The following is a 25,938-nucleotide window of genomic DNA, read 5'->3' as shown; positions in this document are numbered from 1 at the left end:
GGAAAACATGTAGAGAAAGAAATATAGTTTTTATTTACATTTCTTTCGAAGTTGTGTAGAGGCTGTAAAGAGGCTGCTTTTACGCCAAGGTCATGACAAACGTGCACAGGTTGTTTATGCTTTGCTCTAGTAAGCTCAATGACACATGTGGATGATGTCACCGCAAATGAGTCATCGTATTAGATGTGCTTCGTGAGACATACTTCGGGGAAACAGAGCTAACACACAGCCTTCGTCCCGTTCCCTAATTGTTGAACAGTATTACTGTAGTAATATTATAAGTAATTTTAGAGACGGCGGTGGATCTTCAATCTCTGGCTTATTTGAATTTTGTTTAGTTTCATTAGAGTTGGGAAAAATAGCGAGCTAGCTAGTATAAACTTCACATACATTTATCTGATCTGCAGTGTCTAGTGTACCATCTGGCGCTCTGTTGTTAAGTTTTGGTTCCATGTGGTCCCGTGTTCCTCCGCAATCTTTTTTCATTTTAGATTTATGCAGTTTGTTATATGTTGTTTTTATATTGGTTGCTAAGATATGTAATCATTCGCGTGACTGTGTGTACCATACCGGAGGCCCTGTATCCATTCAGTTTGGTGAGGACACATGTACCGTTGCAGCCCTAGTATCGTCACACACATTCTTTATCGGTGCATCCCTCATTTCCACTGAGAGTAGCGCAATGCATTAAAGGATTGCCATACACACAAGGATATATGCGTTGCCCCTTTAAAATTTGACCAAAATCTTTTTTAATTATGATGCCAACCTTTTAGAAAAGTCTTTGAGTCCTAAGTGCTCCTATGATTCCTTAAAATGCTGCCTAGATAGGAAGCTCACTAGGTTTCAGAACAGAGCTGTAAGCCGAAGTTTGTAGCCCAAAAGGTTGAGACAAGAATCAGAACGAATCTGAGCAAACACAGGAGGAGGGCGTACAGTCTACGAAGGTCAATAACAGCTGTAATGCATGAGTCATTATGTGAAAGAACGCAAGAATGGAACAGATGGAATGAGAGGGAGAGAGAGAGAGTGGGAAAAACAGAAGAAGTGGTTAGACTTGGCAGAGAAATGCTGAGGAATTATGGGGAAAGACAGTGGAGAAGGGGTGGAGGAATGAAAGAGAAAAAAGACAGAAACAGACCGCATGAGAAAGTGAGAGAGGAAAGGGTTATGTAACAAGTGGGCTCGGCTCAGACAGCAGGAACGGGAGGAGAAATAAAGCGGGAGGATGATGGTGAAGAACGGATCTAGAATGGAGAAAGAAGTGATGGGAGGAGACAAAAAGAACTGAAAGAACAATAAAATGTAAACGCTTCTAACTACACAGTTTCTGTGACCAACATCCTTAGTTAGATTCTGCTTGGAACAGGGCAAGAACATTTCCCATACGATACACAATACACTGATGCTCATTGCGAGTTACAAGCAACACGAATAAATGATGTGGTGTTGGCTGACTTAATTCTTAATAATTTGTGTCTTAATGGTTGATGTCTATTGTGTGTCACTAACTACGTTTCCATCCAAGATTTTTTGCGGAAAAAGTTTTAGCGCATCAAAATAAAGCTGATGGAAATTTTTATATGCAATATTCTAAATAATATTTTTGCATTTAACTCTAGCGCATAAACTCTATGTCGATACTTCAAATGTCGCGAAAAACTGGTTTGGAAACACTTTTTTCAAGAAAATTGGCATTAACGCAAAAATGTAGTGTCACATGACAGAATTTACCCCAATCGTTAGCCTGTGTTAATCATGACGACAAGGTATACATCCTTGAAAGCTAATTTATTGTACATGATTATGGATTGATCTTAAAAGCATATTGATCTGATGCTGCAAACATGATACTTCCAGGAGTGCCAACACAAATATCTCGTATCATGCACCGTTTGTGATTCATTTAATCGTGGTAGCCATCCGTTTATTTATTAAAGTAGCTTTTCCACACCATTCAATATAATAGATTAAAAGAAAAAAAAAAAATTCTGTGCACAAAATTAAAAATAAATACACAATACTGGGAGAAAAGCTTCAGTGTGTTTTTTTTGGAACACTAACATAGACCAATTTTATAAAATTATTGTTTATACTTTTGAAAATATTCCCTGTATTAAATTAGGCTAAATAAATTACCAAATGAATAAAGCATTAAATAAACTAATTAATATTTTTAGACCTATATATGCCTTTTCTTAACACAAACTTAAATTAGCTTAACCCTGTTCTGTAGATGAAAAAAGTCAGCTGTGTGATGTTTTCTTTTTCAAGACTATAAACTATCAGAACTATTTGTCCAATGCGGAGTTCACTTTCAGAAAATAAGTTTTGAACATTTTAAAATGTTTAAATATTTTAAATCTAACCATCTTTACCTCGGATCACATTTGCTGAGCTTCTTTAGAAAATGTCAATTGCATTATGATGCTAAAATAAAAAAATAAATGATGGTCCTATCAGAAGGGCAACAGCTCCCTTTTGATTGCAATTCGATCTTCTGATTGCATTTATTTGTGAAATTAAAATGACAGTAAGCTGTCCAATTTAAATGAATTGTCTCAATACACTCCCCATTTTAACAAAACTTTGGAAGAAGAAAATTAGAGACATCTGGGAGGCGAAAGGTACACAATAAGCGATAAACACATTTCTGTATGGAAACGGCTGAAGGGCAGATTTCTTTTGTGATAAACCAAAGCTTAGGCGACAAAGTGGTTTTTTTAGCCATGACATCATCATGCACACCATTTTTATCGATAAAAGGCCATTTGAATGGAAACAGGCAGAAGACGGCAGAGTTCCCAAACTTTTTTTTACGCATTTTCAATCGTCGATAACAAAATAGCGTGAAAAGTGGATGGAAACTAGGCTTACGTCAAACAATTCTATGTAATGTCTTCGGATGTAAAGACTGCAGTTAACTTCATGTAAAAGGAATTAAATTGGTGACAAAATGAAAGTTCTTGTTTTGCAAATTGATCGTTGGCTGAGGATGAAATGAGTAGTTCTCTCAACAAGAAATGTTGCATTCTGTGAACAAATAAATTCACATTTACAAAACAAAGCAGTGTTACTGAGGACAATTAGAAACACTGTTGTTAAGAGAACTCAAATCTTACTGCATCGTGTCACCTTCATTTTTTTTAAGTTTGCTCAACAATTTATTTATTTTATTTTGTATTAATTTTTTTACAGTGTATCTGGCACAAATTGGGTCCTGTTGCATGCGTGTAAACAGCAAAAACATTTATGAGATCAGATTTTATCACATTCAATCTGAGCCACTTCCAAATGTGGTTCTATATCCGATATCTGGACATTTGACCTGCATCTAAACACTCATATCCGATTCTTCTTGTATTTCTGACATTCATTTCCATTTATATCTATGCATTTATAAGAATGTTATTCTGGTGATACGAGAGGTCAACCAATTGTGAAATTTCAAACACTCATTTGCAGTTTGGAAACATTTCAAACTTGAAAACAAATGAGCACAAATCCAAATAAAATGGGTGAAAGCCCTGCAAGTCTATCAGACAGTTTTACGATATGCTTCAGGCTGAATCAAGGAACATATTTTACCTTAATGAAGAGGATATCAATTGATAGGCCTAATTCTTTTAGGCCTCTAGTACTTCCAGAAGAGAATGGCAGTAAAAGAACGAGTAAGTTTTCCATTCAGAAAAGACGTACACTCTAGTAGGTATGGGAATCGTAAGGAATTTAACGATTTTGGTTCCGATTCCATTTCCTCTTAATGATTCCAATTCCTTAAAGGTTCCAGTAATGATTCCTTTCAGTACTTTTATCCAAATCTCCCATGTGCATAGCAGCTGTGTTTCATTAAAAGCTTCCAATAATGTGTGCTAAGGGCTGGTTGTTTTGGGATCAAGGTCCTGGCATGAATTTAAATTCATCCTGATTACTTTAACTGCACTCAGAGGTCAACAAGCAGCAGTTCCTCATATTTCAATTTCCCAACTCTGAGGAGGCCAAAGGATGATGTCATAAACATGTGCCGAGAAAGATTACTCAAACAGTATTTTAAAGGATGACACAAGGCTGAAAATCAACAGCCATGAAAGTGGACACAGAACAACAGGACAAGAATGTATTCAGCACACAAGTAAACACTGAACTCATTTGGACATACACTGGCCAGTAATGTATCGATTTTGTTCTTATGGAAAGAAATTGGTACTTTTATTAACCAAAGTGTCATTCAACTGATCACAAAGTATAGTCAGGACATTAATAATGTGAAAAATTACTATTTTAATTTGAAAAAAAAAAAAAAAAACATTTCAGAGATTCATAAACTACTTCAAAGTGTCTGCATCAAAAAATCCTCAAAGTGCAGCAATGACAGCTTTGCAGATCCTTGGCATTCTAGCTGTCAGTTTGTCCAGATACTCAGGTAACATTTCACCCCACACTTCTTGTATCACTTGCCATAGATGTGGCTGTTTTGTCAGGCACTTCTCACACACCTTACAGTCTAGCTGATCCCACAGAAGCTCAAAGGGGTTAAGATCCATAACACTCTTTTCCAATTATCTGTTGTACAATGTCTGTTTCTTTGCCTACTCTAACATTTTCTTTTTGTTCTTCTGTTTTTTCTTTTTGATTTTCTGTTTCAAAAGTGGCTTTTTCTTTGCAATTCTTCACATAAGGCCTGCACCCTTGAGTCTTCTCTTTACTGTTGTACATGAAACTGGTGTTGAGCGGGTAGAATTCAATGAAGCTGACAGCTGAGGACATGTGAGGCATCTATTTCTCAAACTAGAGACTCTGATGTACAAAAAACATTACCTGTCTTAGGTCAGTTAGGATCACTACTTTATTTTATGAATTTGAAATTACAGCATAATAGTAGAGAGAACGATTTATTTCAGCTTTTAAAGTATTTAATTCATCACATTCCCAGTAGGTCAGAAATGTACATACACTTCTTTAGTATTTGGCTTTAAATTGTTCAACTTGGGTCAAACGTTTTGGGTAGCCTTCCACAAGATTCTCGCAATAAGTGTCTCCAAAAAGTAAGATCTTTGTCCCCATGTGCACTTGCAAACTGTAGTCTGGCTTTTTTAATGCCGGTTTTTGAGCAGTGGCTTCTTCCTTGCAGCCTTTTAAGTAATTTCGATATAGTACTCGTTTTACTGTGGATATAGGTACTTGTCTACCTGTTTCCTCAAGCATCTTCACAAGGACCTTTGCTGTTGTTCTGGGATTGATTTGCACTTTTCGCACCAAACTACATTCATGTCTTAGAAACGGAATGCGTCTCCTTCCTGAGCAGTATGATGGCAGCGTGGTTCCATGGTGTTTATACTTGTGTACTATTGTTAGTACAGATGAAAGTGGTACCTTCAGGCATTTGGAAATTGCTCCCAAGGATGAACCAGACTTGTGGAGGTCCACAATCTTTTTTCTGAGATCTTGGCTGATTTATTTTGATTTTCCCATGATGTCAAGCAAAAAGGCACTGAGTTTTAAGGTAGGCCTTAAAATACATCCACAGGTACACCTCCTATCAAAAGCTAAATGACTAACTGTCTAATGGCTTGACATAATTTTCTTGAATTTTCCAAGCATCTTAAAGGCACAGTTAACTTCTGACCAACTGGAATTGTGATATAGTCAATTAAAAGTAAAACAATCTGTCTGTAAACAATTGCTTGAAAAATTGATCATGTCATGCACAAAGTAGATTTGCCAAAACAATAGTTTGCTAATATGAAATCTATGGAGTGGTTTAAAACGTTTTAATGACTTCAACCCAAGCGTATGTAAACTTATGACTTCAAGTGTACTTATACTCTTGTTTAGTTGTATCTGGGCCTTCCACATCTCTTTCTGTCCTCGTTAGAGCCAGTTGTCCTTTGTCTTTGAAGACTGTAATGTACACCTTTTTATGAAATCTTCTTTTTGGCAGTTTCATTGTATTGCCCTCATTCCTCAAAACAATGATTGACTGATGAGTTTCTAGAGAAAGCGGTTTCTTTTTTGCCATTTTTTAACTAATATTGACCTTAAGACCAAATACCTGGGGGCCTGGGTGGCTCAGCAAGTATTGAGGCTGACTACCACCCCCGGAATCGCAAGTTCGAACCCAGTGCGTGCTGAATGACTGCAGCCAGGTCTCCTAAGCAACCAAATTGGCACGGTTGCTAGGGAAGGTAGAGTCACATGGGGTAACCTCCTCATGTTCACTATAATGTGTGGTTCTCGCTCTCGGTGGGGCACGTGGCGAGTTGTGCGTGGATGCAGCGGAGAACAGCGTGGGCCTCCACACGTGCTAGGTCTCCGCGGTAACATGCTCAACAAGCCACGTGAGCACGGACTGATGGTCTCAGATGCGGAGGCAACTGAGATTCATCCTCCACCACCATGAGGACTTGGAGCACATTGGGAATTGGGCATTTCAAATTGGGGAGAAAGGGGTAGAGAACATTTTTGTTTACATCAGTAATGTCCTGACTACACGTGATCAGTTGAATGCCACTTTGATTAATGAAAGTACAAATTTCCTTCCGAAACAGCAAAATCTGTACATTGTTCCATACTTTTGGCTGCCATTGTACATTTAATACTGCTTGATGAAACTGGCACACATTTCAGTGCACTCAAATTTGACATCCAAAAATCTCCATTCACGGATGCCTGATTATTTAGGTCAAAGGTGCAAAACCAACTGAGCAAGCTGCTAAATGTCTCTTTTTAATGCAGCTTCCATTAATAATCAACCTACAAATCTAACACAATAAAAATCTACCATCAGTTTGATCCATTATTTCTTTAAACCCAGAATCAGTGAAACGCATTTAACTGTGTTCTGGTTAAACTACAATAAGATTGTTATTGTTTTTTGTTAACATTAGTTAATGCATTAGGCATCATGAATGAACAATATATTGAACAATAATGAGCATTTATTAGCCTAATCTTCTTGGTTATTGTTACTTTATAAAAATACAATTGTTCATTGTTAATATCAGCTCATGCATTAACTAATGTTAATGTATACAACTTTTCATTTTAAAAATGTATTAATATATGCTGAAATTAATATTAACCAAGATGAATAAATTTTTTAAAGAATTGTTAATTGTTAGTTTGTGGTGGCTAATGTAATATTACCAAATGGAATCTTATCGTAAAGTGTTCTTTTATCTAGGAATAGTCATGACCGGTTTAGCATACACTGTAGATCGGCCCACATAGATTTTTGCCCATTACCCCAACATTACACCTTTACCGGCATTCTTACCAGCTTATACAATGTGCGCATGTGTTGTGAGCAAGCATGCCCATTTACACTTTCAAATAATCAAAAGTGTAAATGGGCATAATAATCAAATAATTTGTTTTATTGTGACAATGTTGGTAGTTATCTGCGTATTGGTGTGCATATAAACTCAGTGGTGAATATGAGAAAATATTATTCGAAAGGTTCATTGAGCAGTACTGAAAGGCATTACAATTACAAATACAGGATCGGAATATCTTGATATATATTATGCACAGTTCACCAACAATTTTTTTTTCTTTTTCATAACACATATTGAAGATTTGCCAAAACTACTGACAGACTGCTAATGATCTGATTTAGATTTGTCACCAATTTTATAGCCAAAATAATAATGCTTCTGTAGCTAAAAGCTCAAGTTGTCTAAACTGTTATTCTGTGCGCTTGAAAACACAATCAAACAGGGAAGTAGGAAAACATTATTTCACATGAAAGTGAAACTGCTAAACGGCTATGGTTTTCTTTGATTTTTAACATTAAACAAAACATCAGGGCTCTCTGGTTCACCCACTCTCTTTTCACTCACAATGAATCAGGCTCTCCCCAGGGGCCAAACAGGAAATTTAACCTTCCTTATGTTTTTAAATAAGACCACAGCTGAGCAGGACAGCTGAAATGACTGTAGACTAGACTACATTATGACAACAAGATCTATGATCTCACTGTACAAACAAGGCTAGAGTGGAAATTAACGATGACTATTTACAAGGTTCAGGGCATGAACACATAGACCAGGAGTCACAAACATGCCCCACAGTCCTACGGGGCACTAACTCCAAACTGCTTTTTGTGAAAAGCTCGTATGTGGATGCTTCATTGGTTCATGATATTGATGCAGTACCAGGGTGTGATGAGACTAAATGCAAGAGTATACTTCGGTTTTGGGCATACCGATACATCTCGTGCACAGTACGCATGAAGCAAATTTCGTCCTCAGGGCAGTATGCTGACTGTCCGGGAACAGCCTAGTTTTTTTTTCCCAGTGCTTCGCTGGTTCACGCGCCTGCCATTGTATGAGCGAAAAGCATATCACAAAACAGTCATAGCGTGCATGCATCTAACAATAGCGTATTTCAGCCAATATCTGTATTTGCTATGTACATTCACTGACCACTTTATTAGGTAGACCTGTACACCTACTATTCATGCGATTACCTAATCAGCAAATCATGTGGTAGCAGTGCAATGTATAAAATCAGGCAGATACAGGTCAGGAGTTTCAGTTAATGATGTGAACATCAACCATCAGAATGGGGAAAATATTTGGTCTCAGTGCTTTAGACTGTGGCATGAATGTTGGTGCCAGACGGGCTGGTTTGAGTACTTCTGTAACTGCTGATCTCCTGGGATTTTCACACATAACAGTCTCTAGTGTATAGAGAATGGTGCGAAAAACAAAAAACATCCAGCGAGCGGCAGTTCTGTGAGCAAAAGGGACTTGTTATTGACAGAGGTTAGAGGTGAATGGCCAGAGTAGTCCAAACTGAAAGGAAGGTGACAGTAACCCAAACAACCACACTTTACAACAGTGTAGGGCTGGGCGTTATGTCTTAAATTATATCTCGATATTTTTCAGCCTAATGACAATATTCTATATATATCTCAATAATTATGTATTTGTTCTAAAGGGTTTGTTTTTATTTCAGAGGAACCATCATTTCATCCAAACATCCGTTGTAGGCAATCAGATTCAATATTTAAAAGATAATAAATAAAAATATAATTAGTTTTTCATTAAATAAACACATCAGAATGAAATTCAATCATATTCATTGATATGCACTTTATATTTACATTTCATTTACAATGATACATAGTAGCTTAATTAAAAAGCATTATTTACCTTCAAATGTTTTTACTAATACATTTTTGTGAATGAACAAGTTCACTAACTTATTTTTGAAACCCCAGTTGAACATTACATAATTGAATGATCAGATTAGATTTGTACTATTCAAAAGTAATATATTTCTGTCCTATTTACTTTACCTTCACCTGGGGCTTTTATTTTGACACCGAAAATGCTGTCATATTTACTTCAACTTCACAAGAAGCTTTTATTTTGAGACAGAAAAGGCAATGTGCATTTGACAGTTTACAATGTTCCACATTTCCTGAAATGCTGTAATCTCCTCCTTTTCTGTTATACAATGCCGCATTTGTAGATTTGTCTAATAACTTGTAGCGGTCACAAATTTTTGGAATTGCGCGATTGTTGAACCTGCATTACTCGGATTTTTTAATGTACCTTTTTTTTATGTTTCTCTGTTTAATGTTTAATTTATGTACAGCGCTCTTGAGCTTTGGAAAGGCACTAAACAAAATAAACTTGTAACTATTATTCGTCTTATTATATTGATATACTTAAACTATTGATAGACTTCAGACCCACTCACACCCACTTGTGCTTCGCTCTGGCCCAAAAAAGTCCTGAACATTGGATAAGACACAGCACTACACCTAGCGCGATCACGAAAATAGAGCCCATGGTTTTGCTGCTCATGTACAGCATTCCAAATCAGTCGCTTTTGAGGTTCCAGAAAGTAGCTGTCTATGTAAAAAACACCAATGCAACACGCTAGGTTTTGTAATAGAGCCAAAGAAACCAAACAACATGTGACTTACAGTTTAATATGACACTGGTCAACATTAGCTCTGGCAAGCTCCTCTTCCTCGATGTCACTCTCTCCACCTGAGCTGCTCTCAGTGGCGTCCGAATCAAACTGAGTCTCTGCCACGTGCAAATGTGTGGTGCCGCTGAGATGCAGTTGCTCCAGTTCTGCGGTCACCCTGCCACCTTTCAAAAACCTGCCCAAACTATGAGCTTGTGCACCCGTAGAGGCACGAGATCTTCTCCATGACCTCTCTACTTTTCGACCAGAGCCTGTGGATGACGAGTTCAGAGTGCGATCCAGAAAACCAGAGAGTTGCTGTTTGAAATGCCGCTCCACCTGCTTGGCCTGCACCACTTGCAGGCATTTGCGAAGACGCACCAGGCGGCCTTCAATGTCCAGCTGCCTGTATTGGCTTTGCTGAACTCGATCCCGGAACAGAGCTTCCAAGTTGGTTGTCGGGAGGGAGGTGTCAACAGGAACTGGGGAAGAGCTGAGGGGCGAGGGACCATTTTGAAAGCAGTGCTTACTAACGATATCGTTGCTATTTGTTTCAACAACCAATCCTCCAAGGAGAATCTCCGGTTCCGCTTTAACCTCTTGGCTTTCAGACAAAGCAGTCATTTCCTTATGTGATGACACACCTTGAACACAAGGTGTCAAATTCTGTTGTGGCTTCACATCTTCGTTCTGTCCACAGGTTGTAAAGGTACCAAAAGACTTTGAGGACACAGATAACAAAGCTTCTCCATTGGTAGAAGGCTGGTTGCTGACTCCATTAACAGTGGCAACGGAGCCTTTCTCAGCCACAGCGGCACTGGGCATGGCAACTTTCTTGAAGAAACCATTAACAGGCACCATGGTACTCCCGGCTCCTCCTCTGTTGACAAGACTCTTCAGTTGTCCTCCAGTCAGCTCAAGGGCGTGTCGCTTGTGCAGCAGGAAGTCACTGCCCGCAGCAGCGCTAGGGAATATGGAGCCGCTCAGCAGGCCGTGGCTCTTCAGCACCGACTGCTTGATGAGGACACCTTGCAGTTTCAGCGACCCCTTGACCTTGTTGGAGGAGGGCACTGGTGTGACATCAGAGCACAAGAAGGGTGCCAGTTTGCCCAGAGATGGGGCTTTAGACAGGGGATTCTGCTCCTGACCCTTGACACTGTGGTAGTGGGTAAAGTTCTGTCCTTCGTCGGGGTTGACGTGGCACTTGCCGTTGCTGTGGTTACCAGTAGAGTCAGAGATGGAGTCAGAGAGGAGAATATTGCTGGTGTTGCTGTTGTTCTCTGTGCTGCCGGGTGAAAGGCTGGATGAAGGAGAGGCAAGCTTAAAGCGAATGTGGCGGGCTTCGGCTGGGGCGTCAGTCAGAGCGGGCGCCATTGCAGCCATGCAGGGCCGAGGAATGGGCACGGCAGCCTGCACCTCCAAACCTTCACTCCAGCCCACCTACACAGCCTGGATGTTAAGATAAAACAAGAGAGATTGAGGACAATGAAAAATCCCAGATTATACCAAACTAATCCATATTATCTTTAATCCATAATATCAAGCTACAGAGGCAAATATATTGTCTAATACTGAAGTCATTCATCAGTCAATACTCAACTAGTACTCACTGAACAAAATATTTTGAAAACCTCAAAGAATATTCTGGGTTCAATACAAGTAAAGCTCTATTGACAGCATTTGTGGCATAATTTTGATTACAAAAAAATTAATGATGGTTTCTTAAAAAAACAAAAAAAAGGCAAACATTGATGTTACAATTAGGCTCTTACAATGGAAGTGAATGTAGTCAGTTATTTGAAGGTTTAAAGGAATAAAAAAATAAGCTCAATATTTACAAACTCCTTGGCGATAATATATTAAAGCTTGATTTAACTTCCTGTTGCCATCAAGCACTCTGCACATGCGTCAAGCTCTATGAAGTATAATCAAGACTGAAATCATGATCGCCAAGGAGACTGCTGTTGTCAAGGTTTACAGTAAAAAAGGAGTTACATTTCGGTCTGTTCTCACCCAAAACTGATGGGATCCATTCAGAAGATATGGACTAAACCACTGGAGATGTATGGATTACTTTTATGTACTTTTTGGAGCTTCAAAGTTTTGGTCACCATTCACTTGCATTGAATGGACCTACAGAGCAGATATATTCTTCTAAGAATCTTAATTTCTGTTCTGCAGAAGAAAGTAAGTCATACTCATCTGGGATGCATGAGGGTGAGTAAATGATGAGAGAACTTTCATTTTTGGGAGGACAGTTAAATTAAGTTTGTATTGTTTGCCTTTTATATTTCAAAGAATTTAAAGATTTCATAATGTACTCACATAACATGTTGTTACAACCCCATATGACTTCCTTACTTTTGTGGAAAGCAAAAGGTGATGCTAGGCAGGATGATAGGCTCAGTCACCATTCACTTGCATTGCATGGTTTTCACCAAACAATGAAAGTAAATTGTAACTGAGGCACTCATTCTGCCTAACGTCACATTTTATGTTCCATGCAAGAAAGAAAGTCATACTAGTTTGGAACAAAACAAGGGTGAGTAATTGATGTCAGAATTTTATTTTTGGGTGAACTATCCCTTTAAGATACAAACTGTATTACAGACAGACGGACGGGCAGACATTTTTGTTAGCGTTGTCATACAAACATACTGTGCTATCAATATACTTCTTGGACATCAATTTGCTTGCCCTGTTGCCCTTGTTCTTCTGCTTTACCTCATGCTCAAACTGAAAGACTAAATAAGAACTCATTGACCTCAGCACATTTCCATAGTCGTTAGTAGGGAAAGACCTACTCTATTCAAGAAGAGCAAGCCTTCTCAATCTCCCCTCCTCCTCAGCAGACCATCTGTGTCAACGGAATTAGGGATATGACTTTAGGTACAGCAGATAAGAGACTATCTCTTCACAGTAGAACGATCAGTTCATGAGTTACTGCTTTTGAATATGCTAATAATGACTATAGCAGTTTATTACTGAAAGGCATGCCAGTGTGGTTACATAATTACTTTAATAGCCTTTGCACTAGCAAAAGAAATATTCTGACACACCAATAGAAGAGACTGGAGGGTGATATTACACTCCAGAATGCCATGATATTGGAGTCACCCCTAGACTGGCGTTAACCTACAAACAAACATAGAAACTGAAGTAGAGGTTGACTGATAGTGGATTTTACAATTCCAGTTAACTAAGGTTGTGGAAAGTATAATCCCATGAGGTGTCCGTGATTGTTTTTATTGCACCTCTTGAAGCTGCTGTTATACTATTAAATATCAAAATACAGTAAATTCACACATTCTTTGATCCCTGTGACACTCCAGACTTAACTTTTGTTTGATTTGACAATTCCTCATTTACACATACAAAGTGGTAGCAGTCTGCTAAATATGGCCTAAACCATGCTAATGCAAGTCCTCTTATACCAACATAATTCTCCAGCCTATTCAAGAGAATGTTGTGATCTATGGTGTTGAAGGCAGCACTAAGATCTAAAAGCATTAGAAGAGAAATGCAGCCACGTTCAGATGCTAAGAGCAAGTAATTTGTTACTCTAAGTGCAGACTCTTTAATGTGATGGGGCCTAAATTCTGACTGAAATTGTTCATATTTACCATTTCTCTGTAGAAATTAACATAGTTGGGAGGACACTACCTTTTCTAGTATTTTTGACATAAATGGTAGATTTGAAAAATCTAATAGTTGGCAATAGTTTTTATTTTTTGTTTATTCCTACGTGTTCCTCTGTGTCCTGCTGCTGGAGGATTTTACAGCAAGAATGACTTGATTCTAACTGTAAAATGATCACACTCATGCTCTCAAGAGAGCAGCTCAGAAAATGGAGCACAAGTGGAAGGATAGTGTATGTAGCTACAGACAGACACTTAAAAACTGCCAGGTCCGTGTATTTGAGCAAACTCATAGAGAATAACCACAACAATCCTAGGTGCTTATTCAGTACTGTGGCTAAATTGGTTAGGAATAAAGCCTCAACAGAACCAGATATTCCATCGCAGCATATTAGTAAAGACTTCATGAATTGCTTTACCGATAAAAATAAAATAATCAGAATAAAATCTATGCAACTATGCAATCAACTGACACAGCACCTCAGAAAAGAGCGTCTCATAATTTCCCTCAAAAGCAACTTCAATCCTTCGCTGTCGTAGGTCACGAAGAGCTAACAAAACTTATCAAAAAAATAAAAAGCCACAAAATATATGTTAGATCTAATACCAACTAAGCTCTTAAAAGAGGTATTCCCTGTAACGTCTGAACATCATCTTAACATTACTAACTCCTTGCTAGGTTAATGTGTAGCGGTAAATATGACAAATCCGGTTAGGGTTAAACAAAGAAAGAGCAAAGCAACTAGTGTGTTAACAGTGAGCGCAACAAAACCACGTTAAATATATTCGCGGCATCGCGGTTTAATGGCCATAACATTAATAACACAAGCGAGCTCGTCCAGTGCAAATGGTAGAGGAGAAAGCCCTTAAAATACCCCAGATCGACAGGAATAAGAACGTAAAATTATTGTGTTCAATTCATTTATTACAACCTTAAAATCTGATGAAAGAACCTAGATTCTTACGACATTTCTGCTAAGAAATTAGTCTAATTTTAACGGTCCGTCCTGGCATATGCAGAACAGACCACATGTACATCCATGTGCCACTTCCGTGAATAAATACAGGAGCGCATTTCAGATCAGACGTAGAAGCTCGTAAAATACACCATATGAGGACTAAACTCGCTTTTAATGCATTGTTGGAAGCTTCTAAAGCCTAATTTAATCAGCAGAATCGCTAGAGAATACTGGAGACATGCTTACAAACGGCCTTGCATATTAAGTTATTCATTTTACCACAAATTCAACGGCGAAACCGGCTTCAAGCTGACAAGTTTACTACAGAACAACGAGCCCCGTGATACCGCCTAAAACAGAATATATACGTCCTCGATCATTAAAAGCAAACGAATCTTGCAAAAGCACAAGTGTGAGTTTGCTGCACTTGCTTTTAATGCTGCATGTACTCTGCTAGATAGTAATGAATGGCGAAGTACTAGATGAGACATGAGATATGTTCTAATGGAACAACAACCCGATCGGTTAAGCTTTCAAAACATCCACCAAGTCAAATAAACGTGTAATTGTTGCAAATATAGCAGTGTATGGTGAAATTAGTTAAACCGAGAGATCAAATAGGTTTGCAGGAGGCTTAAGGTTTATGTAACTTAAGTGCTGCTGCTCGAGACCGTCCACTAACAAAGAAAAATGAGGAACCTACCACGTGACGGGCGCGCGATCCGAGGGAATTTCGGCAACTATTCCACCGACCTTTGGCTTGAATATCACAAAAATGTCATCGAAGCACACAATCAAACGTCTGGTCAAGCATGCCCGCTGCCTTGGCAACATCTGCGTCCGCTTAGTGAAAATACACCCCAGTTTCAGGAACCTTTTTCGATATCGGCTCCGGAATCACGAAATGGGCGATACTAGAAAACACCTTACTGCTGCTGTCCGCCTCACTGTATTATTGCAAGCAAATATACATTTTTGATGCACGTTATGAATCGATTTTTACTTCAGATACGACTTCTGTTCATTTACGCCTTTATTTACAGATTGGAGGTGAAACAGACCACCGATTTCGAGATAATTTTCTCATCGTTGGAGGGAGAAACGCACGAAAGATGGCGCCTTGTTCATCTCCCTTGGATTTGAGCCTGACAAATACAGATGCAGCGCGTGTAGCGAGAGAAGCTTGTAGGCGGGAGACATTCTCGCGCCCGCCGCTAGTGAATGCAGGATTGCAGAGAGGAGCCGCTAGAGGGCGATGTTAATCAAAGCACGCAATGATGCGTACTGCAGTTTTAAATTAGGAAGTAATGCAAAATAGAAATATATTATAGTCTATATAATATAATACATATTAATAAATAAAACGTTATTTACGGTTTAACATTAAGTTAAAGGTATTACATTATTTACTTTCCTTGCTTTTTCAAAACATAAGTGTACACAAATTAATAAGTTTTCAAACATATTATCATATTTTTTTTTTACGATGTTTTTGCGTCAAGAACATCAATAACTTAACACAGGGTAACTCCATTTGAACAAAATGTACCTTTTCATAAACATTTCTAAATATTAATAGCTATTAAATTATATGACAAAATATTCATATATTTTTAAACCACGCAATCAAGAGGGTCTTTTTTTTTCCTTTTTCTCCCCAATTTGGAATGCCCAATTCCAAATGTGCTCCAAGTCCTTGTGGTGGCATAGTGACTCAACTCAATCTGGGTGGCAGAGGACGAATCTCAGTTGCCTCTGTGTCTGAGACCTTAAATACACACATCTTATCACGTGGCTTGTTGAGCGCGTTACCGCGGAGACATAGCACGTGTGGAGGCTTCATGCTATTCTCCGAAACATCCACACACATATTAATCATATATCAATATTAATCAATATTAATCATATTTAAAATATGACACACTGCTTTTTTTAAAGAAATAATAATGAAAGATTAGTCTGCACTCCGCATGCCAGCATTGTTTTGTTTGTTTGTTTTTTCGAAAATTTCAGAATTTTGAATCCGAAAAATAGAAGTGTAGGCTATTCAAGTAATTGCTTTGAGTGAATTGCATTTTTAATGCATTTTTGATTCATTTGAAGTTGTACAAACAAAGTTGTGTCATTGATCCAAAAATATATTGTACTATATTGTACTAATAATTCATATCTTATTTAGTGCTGATGCAACAGTACATTCTATCTTCTAGAAAAATGAAAAACAAACAAATCTTTCATCTATGTGATATCACATTAAGCTCATGCCATCAGAAGTTTTTAGGGCTCAGTATATGAGCTGCTTGTTCCTCTTCTCAGTTTAATGTGTTTTATACACCATTCAAAGATCAGATCAGTGATAATTATGTATTTTGCCTGAATGGATGAATTTAAAGGTACACTCAGTAATTTCTTTCCTCATTTTAAAAGTTTTACTTATAAAGAGATTAATTGTAATTTTGAAACATATGCCTAAAATCATGCCCACTCACATGAGATAAAGACTCCAGTCATATCAGTAACCTTATAAAAGCTCATTTATTCTAAATGGAGAGGGTTCACTCATGGGGGCGGCCATGTTTGAATCACATGACCAGCTGAATACTACTCTTAAATCTCATTAACCACACTGTTATTGAACACTTTCACTCTTGGATTAAATTAATCATAGCTGACTGAGAATAGTGAATTTTTACAATGGCATCGATCACTAAATACTTTTGTGTTTGAATGATGCTTCATCCACGCCCCTAGGTGTCACTGTAAGACCAAGACTACACATGGAAAAAAAAATAGTGCATACATGGTTTATATTGAGCATCTCTGTGCCTCAGTATTAGTCATTAAACTGCATTCTTCTTTCCTAGACAACTTACTTGTGCTTTAATACACTTTTCTGAGTAGGCATTGGGGCTCACTCCATTGAGGTTCATTTTTCCCAGATCACCTTCACTTGCTGCCTCTCCCCTACCCCATACCACACACCCTTTCTCGTCCCTCCTTCCCAGTTTCCACCCACAGACTGGTAACTAAGCCTATATATATTGTGGTCCACCCAGTTTTTCCTTAAAGACTCGTCTAATCTAACTGATATCCTCAGATTGAAAAATGCCAGAAGTACCTGAGTGCCAGGTTATGAAAGAAGAGCTGGACAAATGGTGAGTCATATTTCACTGAGGAAATGTCAAAACCAAGCAGGTCATTTGATGCAACGTTTAAGAATTGTGAATAATTTGAAGGTCTGGTGATTTTTGCTTAGATTGTATATGCTGTATATGTATTAATTTGTATTATTGTGGCTTGCAGCAACACAAACAGTATTCCTTTATGCATCGACATACAACACAATGCAAATATTTAGTGATTTCTAATGAGAATTTGTGACTGGTTAAAATGTAACTTAGTTGTATGTTGGTTACTAAAGGCAGGCGAGAAGGTATTGCACATGGTGCAGAGGGGAACAGGGTTTAAAAGTGATGATGCAGGTGGAAAATTACCATTGTAAGCCATTATGTTGCCTAGTTAAAGCATGTGGCTCCTCTGGAAGTACTTGATGAACCGTAAACAGAATTTTGGAAATGCATTTCAAAATATTGCTTGATATAAGCTTGTAATGTTCAAGCATTGCATCTTTTCAGACACAAATGATTAACCTCCATTTATAGTTGTCAACAAAGCAAAGTGCCTTTTTCGAGGTCAAATGGTCAGAGGTCATGTACTCACACAATGACACAATATAGTGAACTTTACAGGCAGTTGCACAAGTAGAATCTTTCACAAGAGGACGAAGAGTGACATCACCTTTACAGCTAAATCCCTCAAATAAATCAGTCAAGTGTACCTATATGACTCCAACTGAATTGTCGTCTCTAGTGCATCACTTACATATAAAAAAAAATTGTATTTGTAGGAAGAAAAGCATTTGATTACTTCAAAAATGTGTTTGTACTTAGACACTAGACAATAAATCATAAAACGAATTGAATGAAACACTTATTTATATGTGTTAGTATTCATTTGTATACCTTATATATCATCTATAACAAATTTATAATCACTGTATCAATCAAAACCCAAACACTGAAAGATATTTATAACCACATTTCTTTGGTGCATAGGCTCAAAAAGTCAAATGCAAGTCAACGCTCAACCTCTTCATAATTAATCATTATAGCATGGTAGTTCATCTGAATTGAAAAGAAATATATATATATCAAATATATATCATCTTTTGAAATAGAGATGTGTCATATTGTATACAAAAGACACAGTCAGAAGAACACGCAGCCTCCGTTTGATGCCAAATTTAGTGGGAATTTAAAGTAATGTATATCTGTGATGTAAGTATAGCCTGGTTTTAAATAGCCTTGGAATTCATGGGCGAGGTAGTGGATGTGTGCTATCCCTCTCATACAGCTCATGTTACATCTCCTGCATTGAAATGTCTGCGTTATTCATAATGGCATTCTACAATCACCTAGTGCTCAAAGCTTACATCTATTCTATCTTTTATATTTTATTATGTACATACTGTACATATTATATTTTAACATTCAAATTAACATTCACACACACACACACACACACACACACACACACACACACACACACACACACACAATGTCTTTCCATGTTTTATGGGGACTGTCCATAGACATAATGGTTTTTATACTGTCCAAACTATATATTCTATCCCCCTAACCCTCACAGAAAACTTTCTGCATTTTTACATTTTCAAAAACATAATTTAGTATGATTCATAAGCTATTTTCCTTTTACAAGGTAAAACATTTGGGTTTACTATCCTTATGGGGACATTTGGTCCCTACAAAGTGATTAATACACACACACACACACACACACACACACACACACACACACTTCCATGTTTTATGGGGACTTTCCATAGACATAATGGTTTTTATACTGTACAAACTTTATATTTGATCCCCTAAACCCAACCCTACCCCTAAACCTAACCCTCACAGAAAATTTTCTGTATTTTTACATTTTCAAAAAACATAATTTAGGATGATTTATAAGCTGTTTTCCTCATGGGGACAGACAAAATGTCCAAACAAGGTCAAAAATTTCGGGTTTTACTATCCTTATGGGGACATTTGGTCCCCACAAAGTGATAAATACACGCTCACACACACACACACACACACACACACACACACAAACACACATAAAATGACTAATCGATTCAACCTTAGATCCTGTTTTTCCTTATGAAAAAATGAGCACTATGCAACATACTGTATATATTCAAAAATGAGGGGGAAAAATTATTTGCCCTCGCACATAGAAACATACATTCCAAGTCTTCTGAAGCAAAACAATCACATTAACGATGTAATGCAAGATTGTAATGGCAAAATGTAGGTGAGAGAAGCAGTTTCATTGTTGCCTAGGGCAGGCAAAGACACAAATGAAATTGCAATATTTGAGCAGTGTTTTCACTAGTCGAATATTTGAAGCTCGATTAATCGATTACTCGTGCACATCCCTAATTCAAATGAGTGCTTTTGGCTATCTTTGAAAAATCATCACATGGGTAGTTGATAAGTTTATAATACTATACTTTAGGTTATAATTTATATGCATGCATTTATAAAGAAGTAAATGTCCTATCCTGTAACTGTTCACCATTTTCATCACTCAACCTTTAGATTGAGTTCTACATAAAGAGACATTTTGTCCATCATAATCTCATATGTGTGTATTTTATCATACAGTTTGCGCTTAACACACTGTTTATATGTACAGCGTTCAGGGGAAAGGTGCGGAGGGCTGTAAGGAGCTGCTGGAAGCCTTTGAGGACTGTGTGAAGGGTGCCACAGCAGCCTCATGAGGACGACATGGTTTCAAATATGGGTAGCAAACATTGTTCTTTCAGAAATTTGTTTATTGCTAATTTTAATAGATTTCTACATTTAATCTGTATGCAAATGACATGTATCTGCAGTTTAATGTGAAACAGTTTGCTGAATGTTTCAACATAAATCATGTTTTTGTTGCATTGTTATTGTGGCCTGATTGTGAATATTTATGTTCTGTCTAGTGGCATGCTCATTCTGAATTTGTAGACTTTTCTTCTGCTATTTTTATCTTAGGTCCTTCCTTTCTGGGTCCTCCAATGTCCTTGCATTCCCTCACATTGCACTGGACTGAACCATTTTAAGGACAGTGAAGGGGGTGCAAGTGCTGGAAGGCAATGAAAATGTCTATTTTGACCCTGAGAAGTCTTGTTGGTGTCCCTCTAGTCATCCGTGTCATTTGTAACTGTGGCAGAAAGAACAACCCAGTGTTGTTAGTTTGTCAAATTCAAAGCACAATGCATTTCATTTGATTTTAAATAAAATTACTGTATTGTTTCTTTTTTTTCTTCCTTGCGATAACACACACCCAAAGAATGAATTAGAGCATTAGAGAGAATTCTTTTCAACTGATTTCAACATATCAGCAACCAAGATCATTAAGAGGTACATAACTGTTCCTTATACTTTAGTCACAGGGATTTCAAGCAGGGTTCTGTGAAGATGCTGCAGAAAGTAATATATATATATTAAACTATTTTTAAGATTTAAGCATTTCAATTTATAATATTTTAGTTACAGTATTTAAAGTTTTTTTTATTTTAAGCTTTTATAAAGTTATATATAGCGGGGGGGAAAAAATATTTATAATAGGGGATCATGAGTTTGTAAAGGTTGAGAACCCAGTAAATCAGTGTATTCACACAAGATATACTGTATGAGCTTGTATGTACTGTATGTATGTTTTAGATAGATAGATAGATAGATAGACTATTAAGTGCTGTTTTATTTCTTCTTAAAGAGTTATATCTACTAAATCAAACCATTACAAATTATTTAAAAATTATTTAGGTTGATTTAGTCAATTTTATTAATATTTTAAAAGTAGAGTTTTTTATATTATTAAAAATTATTTAGGTTGATTTATTCAATGTTATTATTATTTTAAATGTAAAGTTTTTTATATTATTTAAAATTATTTGAATCTTAATAATTTAATAATTATTTATCCATCCATCCATCCATCCATCGTCAACCGCTTATCCTGTGTACAGGGTCGCGGGGGGCTGGAGCCTATCCCAGCTAACATTGGGCGAAAGGCGGGGGACACCCTGGACAGGTCGCCAGTCCATCGCAGGATAATTATTTATATTTAATATTTAAATGTAATATTTTTACCACATTATTTGTATTATTATTCTCCACCTCTAATCACTCCAGTACACATATATAATAGCCGATGTCAGTTCATGTATGTTTTCATTGATGCAGAGAGAGAGAGAGAGAGAGAGAGAGAGAGAGAGATTATGTTGATGATGATGAGAAGGAGGAGGAGGGTGTGGAACCCGGATGCTGATGCGTGGAACCAGAACGGAGAAAATAAACATCTACTGGAGCGACACAAATATACCGTGAAGACGGAAGCCGTCATATGAAGAGATCTTTGTTTTGAGAGGAACCTACAGTATATCATAAAAAAACATACAGTACTTTGACCAAAGTCATGGGCGAATGCGAGCGCGTGCGGGACCGGTGAGTGAGTGAGAGAGAGAGAGAGAGAGAGGACACGGAGGAGGAGAGGGGAGGATGAGGATGCTGCAGCGGTGAAAGAGGGGAGGATGAGGATGCTGCAGCGGTGAAACCCGCTTCAGTGACAACACATCTGTGTCTAAACCTGCTGGATCCACATGATAGTCTTTCTGAATGTAGCCTAAGGGAACAGATTTACCTGTTTGTTTAAGATTATGTGGTGAGATTCAGAGTCCCTTACCCGTGATTTAGGCCTAGCACAATTATATTGCAGGCTTGGGACAACTTGTATTTATTATACACTTAGAAGGCGTTTGTAAATGAGATGAGGTCATGAGGCCAGGTGGTAGATGCATCTTAAACTTTGGTAGTCAGTACAATCAGGAGCTTATTGATACTGCACCTGGCTCTCTGGAAGGCATGCACTGGGAATGAAACGTGTGATCGATTACTGAGGAGATCACTTGCATGATGTTATTGAGAAGGGTGAATTTGATTGACAAAGCAGTGAATTAGGTTCCTTCGATGGACCTGCAGTTTCCTCATTTCCATATTTTCCTTTCACTTACATGCTTCTGCGAGATCTGATTTGAAACAAGGCTCAAAGATTTCAGAATAAGGACTGGACCCGGATGACTGCTGATGCTGAGACAGATTTTAGGGAATCCCAATCTCAGTATGGATATATTTCTAGGTTTTTGTAGACCCCTGGGAGACTATTTTAGAAAATCACAACTCAGTAAAGAACTCCAAGGTACGCTGTGGTAATATTGCATGCAGTAGCAAGTTTAACAGGAGCCAAGACGCCACTATGTCATCTAAAGAACTGTCAGTGATTCAGGCAATTCAGTATGTAGGGCCATATCGACTGGAGAAGACCCTGGGGAAAGGCCAGACAGGTAAGAAGACATTTTCTTTAATCACAACATCTGATGGCATAAAAACATACATCACCATTGAATTGTTTTGTAAATGTCTGCAATGTCTATAGGTCTGGTGAAGCTGGGGATTCATTGCATCACTGGTCAAAAAGTAGCCATCAAAATAGTCAACAGAGAAAAACTCTCAGAGTCTGTGCTGATGAAGGTAAATAAGGAGTAATATTCTGTACACTGCAAAAAGAGTGAACCTAACAATGTGCTTTATGTGTTAACAATGAACTGATCTGATTCAAGTCAGAAATATTACTTTACATGTCTGAAACAATCCAAATACACCAACACAACTCATTTTAAGGGTTAGAACAAGTAGAAATAGCTCATTCAAGATCAATAAAAAAGCTCAATGAGGATTTATAGTATTATACTGTATTGCCATAAATTCACAATAAGACCATTAACATGCATTAAGAAAATAAATGGGGCCAATTTTAATTTTGTGCTGTCTTTCCTGACTATGACAGTCACAGGCATAGAGGCAACAAGAGTCCAAAATGAAGAAAATCCCAGATGCAGTTTATTGCAACCAAAATCCCAACAATTACCAGAAAAAAAGAAAAAAGATTTGGTGCATAACACTGGGCATTTAACTATGAACAGGCCCGAAATACACAAGGGACTCTTATTTTGACACATATGTGCTTCCAGCTTACACAGACACAACAGGAAAACAAAACATGCACTTTTACGAGTCATCTACAATGCATTACAGTAGAATCACTATAAAGTAAATAGTGATATATGGGTGTAAAGGGATCAATGGAAAGGAGGTGAGAACCGGCTTTTCAACATAAATAATATTTTAATAATAAACTGAAACAAAGGAAAAACACACACATGACGGACATGTCCGTAAGCTATCTCTCACTTGTCGCACCACCGTCTGTCATCAGCCTTTATCCCTCTCCAAGGCTTAATTAGCCTGATAAGGGACCGGGTGTGTATGATCACGACCCGGCCCCGCCCTCCGCCCTGCCACAATGGGCTAATAAATACTTAATGAGCAGTAATTAACCAACTGTAGGTCATCATTAACCAATAGTAGATCATCAGCGACTGCTTAGCAATTGTCATGTATTTTTAAATAACATTTTGCATGAATAATTGTGAATTAGTCCATAAACAGTGATGTGAACAGTCTATATAATAACCAGATGAAGGGTTTTGGCCACTTATGAACATGGAGGAATAAAAAAATTACAAATAAAGAAACCTATCGGCAACTATCAGCATCCTAAAAGCAACTATCGGCACTGATTAATCGGTAAAACCGATATATCGGCTGACATCTAATAAGAATGTCTTTTTGTGTGTTTGTATTGTGCCTAGTACAGCATTTACTATTTATAATGCAAAAATTATGAATGTATTCTTTTGCTTTTCTCGTTCATACAGGTGGAAAGAGAGATTGCCATTTTAAAACTGATCGAGCATCCACATGTGTTGAAACTTCATGATGTTTATGAGAACAACAGATACCTGTGAGCCAGAAAACATTTACATTAAGAAGGATAGACTTCACTCTATACTCAAGTGTTTCCTGGTCATTTTCCCCTTCTTAAACATTTCTTTTAGATATTTGATATTGGAGCACGTATCAGGTGGAGAGCTGTTTGACTATTTGGTGAAGAAGGGCAGACTGACGCCTAAAGAGGCCAGAAAGTTCTTCAGACAAATCATATCTGCTTTGGACTTCTGTCACAGTCACTCCATTTGGTATGACACAGAGGTTCATGTACTGTACATACATAAAGCAATAGAAATGCATACACTAAGAGTTTGGTCATTCTATATTATTGCACATTTCAGAATAATAGAAAATCATTACAAATATGAAATAACACCAGTGGAAGTATTTTTATATTTTATGCTGCTAATAGAGTATATGATGGAGTTTTTAGTAGTCACTCATATTTTCATCCTTGGTAGTTCTAGCTCTCAACGAGTGTCTAAATTGAGTTGTTACAGGTGTATAACAGTACCATCAATTAATGTTTTGTTTCTCATATCCTGAACAGTATTTTCTTGACATTATATTTTCTCTGGAGGTAAATAATTGTCCGCTGTGCTCTTGTAGCCATAGAGACCTGAAGCCAGAAAACCTCCTGCTGGATGAGAGGAACAATATGAGAATTGCAGACTTTGGCATGGCCTCACTACAGGTGGGAGACAGTATGTTAGAGACAAGCTGTGGGTGAGTACTGTGTGTGTGTGTGTGTGTGTGTGTGTGTGGTTTTTAATGGTTGTTGCATAATGGTTGCAGTATTGCTCTTCAAGCTGTTCTGTTTTAATAAGCCGGTTTTGCAAAGATATGTTATTTAATGAATATAATTACTATGGTCCTACTGTTCCAGTTGTGCTAAATATAGTAACAGTTATGACTTAAAACACCTGTTCACCACATCACTGCCCAGCAAACAGAAGCAATCGACTAACTTTACATTATGTTCAGAATAGCATACAATAATAGTCTTTCTATTATGGTACAAACATAAAAAATTAGCTTAATGTGGTCAAAAATATAATTTAACATCACTGAATCACCCTGACAACATTGGACATCAACCAATTTTAAGAATCTGGTCAGGTAGAAATAGATCCTGAAAGAAATTGTCCAGGTTCGATAAGAGTTAATCTCAATCGATGGCATATGTGGCATAATATTGATTACCTCAATAATTAATTTCTTTAACTAAATTAAAATCTGGGTTACACTGAGGCACTTACAATGAAAGTCAATGGGGTCAATTTATTAACGTTAAAATACTAAAGGTTTCAAAAGTATAGCCACAAGACATAAACAATGTGCTTGTTGACATGATTTCAGTGTGATAAGATCACTTACTAACATTTTCAGTTATTGTAAATTTTACAACTTGGAGTGGTGGTGGTGTAATGGTCTAATGCA

General features: G+C 37.5%; 1 protein-coding gene, 1 long non-coding RNA gene and 1 pseudogene across 4 annotated transcripts in view; 2 read left to right on the top strand and 1 right to left on the bottom strand.

Annotated features, from left to right (window-relative positions):
* The window catches only part of LOC127633408 (KAT8 regulatory NSL complex subunit 1-like), a 38,372-nt gene extending 22,700 nt beyond the window's left edge, over window positions 1-15,672 (bottom strand). Inside the window, exons 1-3 of one of the 3 annotated variants that reach the window (XM_052112482.1) lie at window positions 15,228-15,672; window positions 12,732-12,784; window positions 9,941-11,376 (exon numbers count right to left, since the gene is read on the bottom strand). In XM_052112482.1, coding sequence (XP_051968442.1) covers window positions 9,941-11,310 — 1,370 coding nt within the window. In that variant the 5' untranslated portion in view covers window positions 11,311-11,376; window positions 12,732-12,784; window positions 15,228-15,672. Of the gene's footprint in view, window positions 1-9,940; window positions 11,377-11,940; window positions 12,061-12,731; window positions 12,785-15,227 lie in introns of all 3 variants that reach the window. The other 2 variants (XM_052112481.1, XM_052112480.1) reach the window with 2 other exon arrangements.
* Window positions 15,673-17,545: 1,873 nt separating this feature from the next.
* LOC127633416 (uncharacterized) lies at window positions 17,546-20,855 on the top strand. Its single transcript, XR_007969213.1, has 3 exons — window positions 17,546-17,679; window positions 20,294-20,401; window positions 20,641-20,855. It is a non-coding gene; the product is annotated as an uncharacterized LOC127633416 (long non-coding RNA).
* A 2,044-nt stretch (window positions 20,856-22,899) lies between these two features.
* The window catches only part of LOC127633409 (serine/threonine-protein kinase BRSK2-like), a 28,067-nt pseudogene continuing 25,028 nt past the window's right edge, over window positions 22,900-25,938 (top strand).

The sequence above is a fragment of the Xyrauchen texanus genome, chromosome 40 (assembly GCF_025860055.1).
Source record: "Xyrauchen texanus isolate HMW12.3.18 chromosome 40, RBS_HiC_50CHRs, whole genome shotgun sequence".
NCBI classification, from domain to species: domain Eukaryota; kingdom Metazoa; phylum Chordata; class Actinopteri; order Cypriniformes; family Catostomidae; genus Xyrauchen; species Xyrauchen texanus.
This window is presented reverse-complemented; position numbering and strand designations above follow the sequence as displayed.